The following is a 12,959-nucleotide window of genomic DNA, read 5'->3' as shown; positions in this document are numbered from 1 at the left end:
GGAAGTGCTAAAATGCTAACTAATTTCCGGGATTTAGGACTCAGTCCTGCAATAACTCTATAAATGCAGCACGGAAAAATGATGCTTCAAAAACAGAAAAGGAAATGTCCTGGTCGATTAGGATAATCCATAGACTTAGCTCCGGATGGTTTCCATAGTTTTTTTCCACCTTTGGCAGAAAATAGTTCCTAATGAAATAATATGGAAGCAGAAATCTGTCAGCATGGCTCGACACCACAATGAGTAAGTGGGTAAATATACCTATTCGTCGTTAGGGTGAACTGATCCTTTAATATATAATATAATATAATATAATACATATGTTGCGCTGGAACATGTGATAATATATTCTATATGTGTTCTTGTCAAACAGCATGGAAAGGATGCTTATCTGTGATTTAAAGTGACACTACAGTATGTACCTGTCTGACTCTGCTGCTCCTGAGAAGTGGAGAGAGGAGGAGGAGGAGGAGGAGGAGGAGGAGGAGGAGGAGGAGGAGGAGGAGGAGTGGACAGAGAAGGAGGAGAGATGGGAAGAGGAACGTACCCAAAGGAGGAGAACCGTGGGAGGGACTGTGCGTTTGGGTGAGGGGGAGGAGGGGGAGGCAGATGCAGGGGGAGGACTTTGGAGGGGGGGTATGAGTGTCCGTTGATCGTGGATATGGGACAGGGGTTGGGCCTGCGGAGCAGGAGGGTGTGGCACTGCTGGGAGGGGGAGTGACCTGGACACGAGCCAGGAGGAGGGAGGTGCAAAACAACAACAACACAACAACAACAACAACTGATCAGTCAACTTGAAACAAAACAAATCTAATCAGATCTGAAAATGTACGAAATAATAACTGATTAAAATCAAAATGTGAGAAAATAATACATCCATATATCCACAGGGAATATATCACTTTAAAATTAAAATACAATATCACTATAGCAACAAAGCAAACAAACAATATGAACAAAAAGCATCACAATCTAGCAGGGTGGGTTGGTTGGGTTTTATTTATTAGGGAGGGTGACAAAAGGAGCAGAGATATAGAGGGAGGGAGGGAGGGAGGAGGGAGGAGGGTTGGCACCAATAGAGGACAGTATTGATCAATGGAGATGATTGACAGGTTGGGAAAAAACAGCCTAAAGAGGCCGATGATTCTGCAGCTGGCTACGACTAATGACCAGCTGTAGCTGCAGAACAGCTACTGAACTCACACACATGCGAAAGCACACACACATCCTCACATCCTCCCACACACACACACACCCACACCCACACACACAAACACACATACAGCTGTGATGTGGGTGGTCACCTGCCCTCTTGATGACTTCCACCATGTTGGAGGGGAAGTAGCCCACACGGTCATTTCCTGTGCGGTTGTCATGAATACAGCCTTTCCATCGGCCATCAGAGTGCTGCTCCAAAACCTGTCAACACACACGTAGAGTTCACAGATCAGATTATCGTCACGGCCACAGACAGCGGTGGCCGCTCACCTGGATGCAGCCGACCAACACACCTGCTGGCCACCAGCTCCTCATGGCTCCCAGCTCACCACACACCTGGCTGCAGTCAGTTCATCAACCCACAGTATATCAAACCCCGGCTTTCCTTCCACTTATCGACAACTTATTCCCTCTGCTTCCTCTGCTTCCACGATGTTCTCCTGCCATTAACTCACCCATGTCATCTCCTGCCATCTGTAATTCCTGCAATAAACCTGTTAACTGCCTCCTATCGCTGACAAACTGACTGCAGTTCCTTTTTGCTGCTGGATCTTGGATACGTTACATGATTGCTGGATAACTACAGGGTTGCCAATTTTTTGCTGGATACACTAACGTTACATGGATGCTGAACTAACAATAACAACCGGGCTCTTCTTCACTTCCCTGAAATCAACACGAGTGGATAACCAACTGGACGCAGAACCGGAGTGTATTTCACCGTGTGACTGTGAGTAAGCTGCAACTTGTTAGTGTTTTTCCCCCCATGAGTAAGACTGTATTTCCCCGGTGTATGACCTGATACTAACTTATAACACAACAAAATACCGTCGCTAATTAAATCCATGCTCTACTTTATATCCTTATCTTATATTTAGTTTTTTTCATGGTTCAATAAGTTAGAATAGTAACATAATTTAAAAAATGTCATATCTAAACATCCTAATAAATCTATAGCTGTGTAGCCTTTTTAGTTGAGGCCCCAGGCAGTTACCTACCTTAGGCCTACCTAACGGTAAAGTCTACCCCTGGTGTTTATGCCGTACGCAGCAGTTACACCTGGCAGTTAATGGTTTTAAGTAATTAGTCACAACTAATCTCTATGTAAGAACTGGTTATTGTGGTGCAATCCATTTTGATTTAGTGATGTGTTGGTATTCACTTAGTAAATAGGCCTACTTAGCTATGTCATAACAAGGCTAAGTTTGAACTTATGGACTGGTACAACTGGCTCCTGGTATTTAATTGAAAGTTTTACAAAAGCTACGCAGTGTTGTGGCAATCTATGTTCATATGTCTATGTCTATCTATGAAGAACAGGTTGAGAAATGTAGGCTATTGTATTTTGGGACGATCATCTGATCTATGTACCGTGATAATGTCTCCAGCTTTGATGTTGAGGCTGGTCAGGTCGTAGTTGTTGCAGTAATCCTTCAGCGCACGCACCTGCATCGCAGCCGAGGCATCTATAGGACAAAAGTTTAGTATGAGTGTAGCAGTGGAGTTGAGTAGAGTCAAGTAGAGGACAAGAGCACCAGCTGAGAGTTTCAGGTAGTTGTAAAAAGTAGAACAGAAAGTCAGGAGGGAGCAGAAGACAATGGGTGAGGAGCATGCACTGTTTGCTTCTATGCTGCTGGTGAATGTATGAATGCATGTAATTATCTAATAAATTCAGTAAATTAACACAACATTTGGGATTAAAATCTGTCCTGTAATTTAGTAATTAATAGAATATAGTAAAAAACATTGTTAAAGGAACAGTGTGTAACATTTCAGGGGATCTATTAGCAGAAAGGGAATATAATCATAAATATGTTTTCATTAGTGTATAATCACCTGAAACTAAGAATCGTTGTGTTTTCGTTAGCTTAGAATGAGCCCTTCATGTCTACATAGGGAGCAGGACCTCTTCACGGAGTCCACCATGTTGCTCCGCCATGTTCCTACAGTAGCCCAGAACGGATTTGCCTTATTACATTACCTGAAGGCCACCATAGTTCTCCGACACGCTTGTGAAACTGCAGTAACATGAGCCGCAGAGGGCAAAACCGTGGTACCGCCAGCCGCCGTCTGACTTCCGTTGCTCCTAAAGTAGTGTTACTATGGTAAGGTTGGCCTCTGAGCGAGGCGAACGGCATACCTTTAATGTTTGCCAATTTGTTGGTAATGAAACTCAGAAGTTGCCTATTACTGATAAAATCAGGGCACATGACTCTCCCCATACACCATAGTGCACTAACCCCTTTTATTAAAAAGTATTTGTATCATTATTCGTGATTCCAACCCGAGTATTACTTGGTATTGGATTGTGAGACTACATTAAGTGGTAATACTGGTGGTACTCGCCTCTCAGTAGTTGTTTGATCTCTCGGCTAGCCTGTGTGGTGGTGAATTGGTTAACGATGTCCAAGGCTGTTTGACTCAGAGTGTTTCTCACCCCGGCACTGATCCCACTCTGGATGGAAGTGGAGAAGAAAAACGTTTAAAGCTGCAACATGAAACTCATAATAGGGATATAATGTATACTGTGTGTACATGTCTGCTGCTAACATTTGTTGTGTGTGCTGCCACAGCAACAAAAGGGTTAAAAAACAAAACCGAGTTGATTTGAATACTGCATGGCTGGTAGGATGCTGGCCACTCTGCTAGACTTTTATGTAACAAGCTAACGTATCCCACAGGCTTCATCACACAGCTCAGTGGGATGAATGCCAAGTGCTGAGGTGCAAAACTCGCTGAGCTGAGGAAAGGGAGGCAGTTTTAACAACAGTTGCTTTTGTAAACACATTAAACAGACAGACAGATGGACTCACATCCAGCAGCAGGCGCACTACCTCTGTCTTCCCACAGAGGGCTGCCTGATGTAGCGCTGTGCCAGACTCGGACTGTCTGTTGATATCTATACCAGCCTGAATCAGCAACCTGCAGCACAAAATAATGAGAATATCAACCTTTATTTGTAGAGCATCTTTCATAACATCATTTCATCAAAGTGCTTACAATAGTTAGAAAAATAAAAACTAAATCTATTATTTTTTTAATTTATCGTGACCAAGGAGCTAAGGTTGGATTAGATGACTGAGTCAAGTGGACAGACAGGCAGATACAGTGCATATGAAGACAGACACACACTGAAAGGACAAGTTTTTTCAGACCGTATGACATCAATGTGTCCGTTCTTGGCAGCGAGGTGCAGAGGTGACACTCCGTTGGGGTCGGAGGGTTTCGGTTCCAGCATGGCTGCACACATGTTACTGCTCAGCAGGAGCTGGACCACCTAAAACACACACACACACACACACATTCAAATTTGGCTTCCATGTGAATTGCAGAAACAGTGCGCTCTCTTTTCTGGCTGCCAATGTTTTGGAATTAGGGCTGTCAAAGTTAACGCGATAACGTATTCGTTATTCGCAAACACGTTTTAACGGCACTAATTTCTTTAATGCATTAACGCAATCGATCTTCCGGAGGTTGTAGCGAGCTCAGTTTTAAAGCTAGAATGAAGATACTGATATTATATGAAACTAGAAAACCTAAGGAATCCATTGGTACCAACCTAATGTCATACTATCTCATACTTAGCCCAACCTTGTGAAGAATTTTGGCGATGAAAAAAAAACTGTCATGGCCATTTTCAAAGGGGTCCCTTGACCTCTGACCTCAAGACGGGAAGAAATTATTTTGTAACTTAGGTCAACATGTCACAGGAGTCACAGGATCTGCTTACTGGTCCTCTCTGGCCGCAATTCACAGCTAAAATTTTTACATTTCCCAACTTTCGTTTGGCCGCACTTCGCCGCAAAATCAAATGGCCGCAGTTGAATTTGGCATAACTGTTAAATTGGTTTCTGTATTTGTTCTGTTGTGTGTATTTGGTTGTGTTTTCTGAATTTGCAGTGTTTCTGTATTTGGTTGATTTTTTTTCTAAATTTGCAGCACTTTTTTTTCCAAATGTTGCACACAAATTGATGAAGATGCTTGTGTTTTGTCTCTTTGTATGTGTTTCTTAAGGGGGCGACTGTAGCTCTGTGGGTAGAGCGGGTCGTCTTTTAACCACAATGTTGGCGGTTTGCTCCCCGGGCGCTTTACAGCAGCCCACTGCTCCTACAATGTTTAGGATGGGTTAAATACAGAGGTCAAATTTCTCATTTATAAGTTTAAAAAAGTTGCAGTGCGTTTAGCTCTCAACGCCCCGGTAAGTGAGGTTTTCCTGGCTAAATAAAGGTTAAATAAAATAAAAATGTATCTTTTGGTTTTCAGTCAAATCTACTCACTCCGACACGTCCAAATTCACAGGCGAGGTCCAAAGGTGTTTTCCCAGCTGAGTCTGAGATACACGGGTTGGACTGGTGTTGTAGTAACATCTCCGACTGTAACACACACACAGAAATCTCACTGTCACTTCTGAATGTCCCAGCTTGCAACAACCACAAATCATGCATGCATCATCGGACACACAAAACAACACAACACCTCACAAAAACACACACATACGGCCACTTTACACACCTACAGTACACACACAAACACAGTTACCCCGTCATAGTGTCCGTGCTGAGCTGATAGGTGGAGAGGGATCTGTCCTTCATCTGACTGCCCGTTGACTGACGAGCCTGACTTCAGCAGCATTTTCATTGGTTCAGTCTTCCCCTGCCATGCGGCGTAATGCAGAGGACGCATCCCTACACAGAACACACACATAGATAAACACACAGACAAGGATGACAGCACCATAAAACACAGACATACCAGACCCCACAAGGACATGCACACAGATACATACAAGAAAATGAGAATATAAAGACACATGAATTCATGCAAATACACACTGCTATTATTGTTATAGACAGACCAGTTTGTGGCAATCCAGCAGTGAAAACACCTTTTACAGTAGAATCACTAAACTCAACTATTAAACTCACTAATTAACTCCATTTGGCTTATTACGCTAAGTACCATAGACTGTATATAAGAAGTGGACGTAGTCACCGTGACATCACCCATTGGTTTGTGGGCTACCGTTTTGAACTCTCGAGTTCAGCATTTTGTCCGTCACCATCTTTTCAGACATGATAATAACTGTCTCTGAGCAAGATTTCTTGCTGGCCCAATCACAAGAGATGTGACATTAGTTAATTGCGATGACGAGTAGCCTACTGAGAGAGTATGGCAGTTCTTAAATGAGTTGATTAAATGTTATTTTGTTATCGCCAATCGTTCCGGACCTCTGACCTTGACTAAAAATCAGATGTGGACCTTTGAGTAAAACGTTTGAGAACCTCCGCCATAGACCAAATGATCGATGGATTAATCGAAAAGACAATCAGTAGATTAATTAATGATGAAAACAATTGTTAGTTTCAGCCCTAATGTGAATGCATTTTTTGCAAACATTTCTGTATTATCTGTTATACAGGCACAAACTCTCAGTTCCCCTTACGGAAATGCAGTCATACTGTAGTTGACATGCTTGTGACCTTTTGTGACCGTCGGGGTATTGTTTGTGCAAGCATCGCACTCACGGGACGTTAAAGACAAACTGCTTTCAGACAAAAGGGCAAGACAAGAAATCTCCTATAAGTGGCTGAACAAGACCTTAGAGGACCTTATAGAAAACTGGACATTGCAGCCCATGCAGGAAATGCAAGGTAATGCAAAGTTCAGTTGAGCACAGCACAAAAAATCCACCACGGAGTCATTACTAGTGCCTCTAACCAGAAGACATTAAACACCACTTTGTAGTAGCGGCTGCAAGGAGCAGTGAGCATGTTTCTCGTGGCAGCAACCCAAGACCCCCAGTCTTAATACCAGCGATGAGCTACATCGTGGAGCTGAATAAAGAGGCCCTCCAGGCCTGGCTGGCATGAGGGATTCCTGACTCAGAAGAGAGGTGCTGGCAGGATAAAGAGACACAGCAGCTGTAGGAGTTACAGAAGAAAAGCCGGAGTATGTGAAGAGATGTGATGGAAAATGACTCTCAAGAAGCCTCGAAGAGTTTCTAGATAGTGTGCAAAGAGAAGAGAGGACTTCACTCAGACTGTGCAGGGAAAGAGAGAAACTGGACTGTTTGAAGTTGGGGGGAAAACTCAGGAATTTCTGAGCCCATTTCCTCTCCAGCAGTCAAAGGTGTAGTTCATCCTGAAAGCTCAATTGTTGAGATATTGTGATTCATATGTCCCGTCGAATAGTGTTTTATTTGTCCGGCAGGGGTGGTTAATAACGATAATAAAGGTCTCACAGAAATTTGATAATCACAAACAAATGAGTTTGGAAATACCCTCAACTGTGTTCCCAGGACTATCTTGGCAGAGTCGCTGAACACAGAGTTGCTTGGCCCCTTTTTCTGTTTATGATTTTTTTTTGGACAGGATATAAAGCCCAGAGGCCCAGGCCTGCAGGATGTCCAGGTCAGTGACTTTAAGTTGGCATCTTTGCACAAGAACATTTTGTAAACGGTTGTGACGTGGTCTGGATGAGGATCAGAACTTCCCAGAAAGTCCCAAGAAACAGTTTGTCTTGTCCAATCCGAGTGAGGGATGAATCTTGAACCTGCAAGCTGTGACACGATATTTACATATTTAAGCTGATATGGCGAACACACCCGGTTCAGCTGTTAAGGCCATTAAATACGCGTTATCGGTCGCGATAAGCACCATAGATGTGGGTCAACAGGGGAATTAAACGTTACGTTTTTAACACAAACACAACAACTTCTTTAGGTTTAGGCAACAAAATGACTTGGTTAAGTTTAGGAAAAAACGTCTAATCGGCTGGCGAACAAGTAAATCGTTGCCCATTTCACATGTTGCGTCTAAAAACACATTGAAAACGTCGCTTTCAATCTTTTATCCAAGGTGCTTAGGAGGTTGCGTTCCTGTCGCGTCTGCCGTTACGAAGCAACCAAAACCTGTTGTGATGTCCTCGGAGGGAAAGGGTGAAGCAAGTCCTGTGGAGTTGATTGGTTCATTTTTGTCACAGTTGAGAGTTTTCCATCTCAGTGCACCGCGGACGCGTCTCCATTTAAAATAATGAATTTGTGCGTGCAAAAGACGCAACATGTGATCGGCTCTTTAAACATCCAGCAGACGCAAAGCAACATTAGCATTCTGTCCTTTTTGCTCTATTTTGGTCTCTAAAAACTCCCGAGGGAAATATCTGGCTTTCCAGTCCTCACCAGGAGCTCGCCAGGCACCGGAGGAATGATTTAAGGTTTCCCTACCACCTCCATGGAGAGAGTTGAGGAGATGGGACCACCTGGTGAGGATGCCTGCCAGTGTATACCTCTATTTAGAGCCATGACTGAGCTGACTGCGAGCATGGAGGCAGTAGGCCTACATCCTGAAGGGATTATATCTCCCATCTGCCCTGAGATTTTTTCTTCTTCTTTTCCTTCTTCTTGAATCTGCCAGTGTGAGACGGAGATGCTGCTCTGCTTCCACTTGGCTCCCAGTTCTGCAGCTATGAAGCTCTTCTATTGTCTATTGTTTGCTGTGCACACAAATCTGTCACCTCCCATAAACACTACACACAGAGAGAGTTTTTATTGCATTTCAAACAAGCTCACCTGTTATTACACAGCATGGTATTATCGGTCACGCAGGGGAAGCCAGGAATATGTATTTGTTTTCCTGTTTTTTTGTGTGTGTGATTGTTTTCTGGCCAGCTGTGTGTGCCTGTTTCATGGTAACATAGTGCCTTGTGAGGACACATGAAAACCAGTGCGTATTTTTTACCTTTATGGTCTTTAATATCCACGGCTGCCTGGGCCTCCAGCAGCAGAGAGATCAGCTCCTTGTTACCACTCAGAGCAGCATGGTGCAGCGGTGCCAACCTTCACACAGACACAGATTAGGTTTAAAAATACACATATTCACATACATAGTGTAAAACCGGAGCATAACTTTGCTGAAATAATCTTCAGCGTAGAGCAGCTCCGCCCCTCAGCTCTGTGTGAGCGACGGGAGGGGGCAAATGACCTACTTCCATTAATAAGCAATCTCTCTACCCCGGAGCCAAGCGTACACACAGCGCGCCCCTGTGTGTGTGTGTGTGCGTGTGTGTCTAATGGATCCCTGGTGAATATAAGGGCCGGGCCCTGGAGTCAAATCAACGATTCATCAGTCATTACACAAGGAGTTGAGTCCAATTATCTGATTCCAATCATTGTAATAAAAAGATCTTTGTTATCTGATGGGGACGAATGGAACACAATCGCAAACCAAGCATGTGCACATAAAACGCTTAACCACTCACCAGTCTAAATATAGCCAAAATCCATAGTTGTACATTCAGAGTCGATAAGGGAACGTTTCTGAGCAAATTAAGGGTTGAGAAATGTTGGCTTTCCTTTAAGGTAATTACAGTCTTCAGCTGCCTACATGTTTCACAGATAGGGTAATGTGTAAAATGATACGGTTGGTTGTATATTGATCTCAGAAGGAGATATGTCCTTTTTGCTTCCCCAGTCAGATGGATGATTAAACCGTGTGTCTGCTAGAGAATAAACACACACAGAGGTTTGTAGGAGTTTGGTATTTTGATGTCGCAGGGTCCTGGAGTAAACCTGTTCATCACTTCAGCAAGGTGAAACGTTAAACCATTGGAGGTCAGAACAGACAAGATTTTCAAGGGATATTAAAGGAGCAGTGTGTAACAATTAAGGGGATCTATTGGGAGAAATGGAATACAATATTAATATGTATGTTTTCTTTAGTGTATAATCACCTGAAAATACGAATCATTGTGTTTTTGTTACCTTAGAATGAGACGTTTATATCTACATAAGGAACGGATCCTCAGAACGGACAAACCAAACACTGGCTCTAGATTTCACACTTTCGCATCGGCCACCGTTCTCCTACAAGCTTGGCACACAGGAGAAGTTTCAGTTGGTTGCAATCTGCAACCTCACCGCTAGATGCCTCCAGATCCTACATAGTGCACCTTTAAGTTATTCTTTAAGTTGATACAGTGAACGTGTTGGCAAACAGTTGCTTATTGGCGCATCCAGCATTTACGGAGTAAGATTATCATTCATTTGGAGTCATGTTTCTGGACACTTGACTAATGTCCAATATTCACTCTCTCTACCAAGTCCTGAGGGAGATATCTGTCGCTCAGCCCTTTGTGTTCAACTAAATTGCGTTCTCAATTACATTGGGAAGGAAACATATTTTTTTGCAGATTCCGTTTGTCTTTTACGTTTCACAAATATCTTTGTAAGTCTGCGGACGGCAGCAGCAAGTGACGTAGTACAACGAGCGACGTGCAGAGCAGGTGACGTAACATATAAATACGTTGTATAAAAATGTTATTGAATAATGAATAACAACGTACTCAGTGAAACAAAGTAATTTTAAACCAAACCATGATGTTTTCATGCTAAACCTAACCCAGTAGTTGTATTGCCTAAACTTAACTAAGCACATTAGTTGCATTTTGGTTTTTCTTCAGTTTCATTTTCTTAGTCATTTCAAGCCATACCATGATAAACAAGTAGTTTTGTTGACTAAACCTAACTAAGTAGTGTTGTTGTGTTTTGGTTTTGTTTTGTCTCCATTTACAACGTTAATCACATGTTTAAAACTGTTTAAAACTGTGACCGTAATCCCTCAAAACGTATTTTTGCCGTCGCTTTAGCTGCTAAATGCTCTAAATCTTCATCAGCTAGTCTCTAACTGTGTCTGTCTGCTGTTTGGTGCTGAGCAGGTAGAGTACAGAAAGGTTTTTAGAGTTTTTTCACTGAAAACAGCTTCCTGCTGTGGTCAAAAATTAAGCTGAGCGGTGAGAATGAACCAAAACAGTTAAGTTGCAGCCGGACAGCAAAACAATGAGCTGAAACTCTCTATAAAGCTCTGTAGAGCCGAGGGGAGCTGCAGATTTGGGTGATAATTCTCTGACGGTTCATCAATACGAGCGACCCCTTTTACATTGTCACATTGTTATTTAGTCCACTGTATCATAATATTGATTATAGGCACATTTTATAATCCCTCGGGGGGGTTCTGACCTCCAATTTAGGAACCACTGTCCTAAATACTATGTTGTGTTTGCAACAGGTTCTGTTGTTTCACAACACCATCAAATATTTATATTTTACTTTTGAATATTTAAATATCTTGAATCTAACCTATGTGTAATCTACTGTGATACAAATTCAGGGAGTAAACTCTGCAACTACGATGCAACGTAATGAACACTCTCATGAAACATGTAATGGCATAATATGATGTCAAGAAGACTGAAAGAAAGCAGAGATGGGAGGAAACAATGAAGGACAGAAGATGAGGGAAATTAACCTTTTAAAGAAAAGGATGATGGCAATGTGGAACAATAGCAAGGAGAACATTAATTAGAAAGGCTGTTGTCCCTCACCCGTCTGCATCCTGGATGTTGACGTTCACTCGCTTTGCTGCTCCGAGGAGCTCTGAAACAGAGAATGAGAGAACAGAGAGAGGGAACAACACACTCATTACAAAAACAGTCAAAATTTAAATCTATTCAGACTTCAGTGATTAATGTCTTCTCTCTCCTCGTACATATTCTAATTATTCATTCCCTGCAGGTAGAGTTGACAGCAACACTTTTAAACCTGTGAGCGCTCTAAAACAACAGTTTCTTCACTGCTGCAACAGCAGCAGAGGTCAAGGAGAAGTGACGAGGTAGGAAAGACAAAGAGAACTCATCTAAAAAAGCTCAATCTACACTTTTATCTGAGTCTGAATCACATGAAAAAATCTGCAATTTGTGTGTTTCTCAATTGATAATAATTGGAATATAAGATTGCTTTCAACCCAGTGTTACTAATGTAAAATAGGGATGCACCGATCCGACTTTTTCAGTCCTGATACCGATAGCAATACCTGGGCTTTGGGTATCGGCTGATACCGAGTACCGATCCGATACCAGTGTTTAATTAATAAGCTGTATGCCTCACTGTGTGGAAGTGACTGGGATCATTCTTTTATGTGTAAGGCAACATCAGACTTGCCTTAAACATTGTTTTCCTAACTTTCCAAAACAAAATGTAACAAATAAATACATAGATATATCTTTTTTAACTGTTATGTATTATTAAAATAATAAATCGTACACCAGCAACTCGGTAAATAATCTTCAAAATGAATAGAAATTACAATTAACGTGTAAACCTTTATAATGCAGCAACAAATTGGTCAAAACGTAAACAGAATAAAAAAATTCTAGTATATAATGTAGATAGAATATACATATAAAGTTTAATTGAATAGATTTTCTTAAACAAAATCACTCAAACTGATTAATCGATTATCAAAATAGTTGGCGATTAATATAACAGTTTACAACTAATCGTTTAATCGTTGCAGCTCTACTTTCACCTAGGTCTCAGAAAGAATAGGTATATTTCCCAAAATGTAGCTAGAGGGTAAAATAAGCCTTGCTCTACTGAAAGTCATCATTTGACAAAGAAGCATGTGTCTGGTGCATAATTGATTACATGAAAACATAAAGTCCAAACTCATGATCGTAACCTGCTATCTCTCTCAAATTGATTGACAGTTAAAATAATCGTTCGTTGCAGCTCTGGATGAAAGATTGATTCCACTCACGTCTGTAGGTATGTTTGAAGTATGTTTGGGTGTATATATACTGTACAGGTTTATATGCGCCTGTGCTTGTGATTATGTGACTGTGCACATGTGTGATAACCTTGATCGTTGATTGGAGCATCAGAAAGATAAAGACACCAGACAGCCGGA

At 41.9% G+C, this 12,959-nt stretch overlaps 1 protein-coding gene across 1 annotated transcript in view; it reads right to left on the bottom strand.

Moving 5' to 3' along the window:
* LOC141764401 (uncharacterized) overlaps nucleotides 1–12,959 on the bottom strand; it is a 44,694-nt gene that overhangs the window by 20,379 nt on the left and 11,356 nt on the right. The window contains exons 2-11 of the mRNA XM_074629629.1: nucleotides 11,596–11,647; nucleotides 8,955–9,052; nucleotides 5,758–5,903; nucleotides 5,496–5,591; nucleotides 4,374–4,495; nucleotides 4,032–4,140; nucleotides 3,565–3,673; nucleotides 2,590–2,684; nucleotides 1,305–1,419; nucleotides 423–722 (exon numbers count right to left, since the gene is read on the bottom strand). Of these exons, the coding sequence (XP_074485730.1) occupies nucleotides 423–722; nucleotides 1,305–1,419; nucleotides 2,590–2,684; nucleotides 3,565–3,673; nucleotides 4,032–4,140; nucleotides 4,374–4,495; nucleotides 5,496–5,591; nucleotides 5,758–5,903; nucleotides 8,955–9,052; nucleotides 11,596–11,647 (1,242 nt within the window). The remainder of the gene's footprint in view (nucleotides 1–422; nucleotides 723–1,304; nucleotides 1,420–2,589; nucleotides 2,685–3,564; nucleotides 3,674–4,031; nucleotides 4,141–4,373; nucleotides 4,496–5,495; nucleotides 5,592–5,757; nucleotides 5,904–8,954; nucleotides 9,053–11,595; nucleotides 11,648–12,959) is intronic.

The sequence above is a fragment of the Sebastes fasciatus genome, chromosome 3, assembly GCF_043250625.1.
Source record: "Sebastes fasciatus isolate fSebFas1 chromosome 3, fSebFas1.pri, whole genome shotgun sequence".
Lineage (NCBI taxonomy): Eukaryota > Metazoa > Chordata > Actinopteri > Perciformes > Sebastidae > Sebastes > Sebastes fasciatus.
This window is presented reverse-complemented; position numbering and strand designations above follow the sequence as displayed.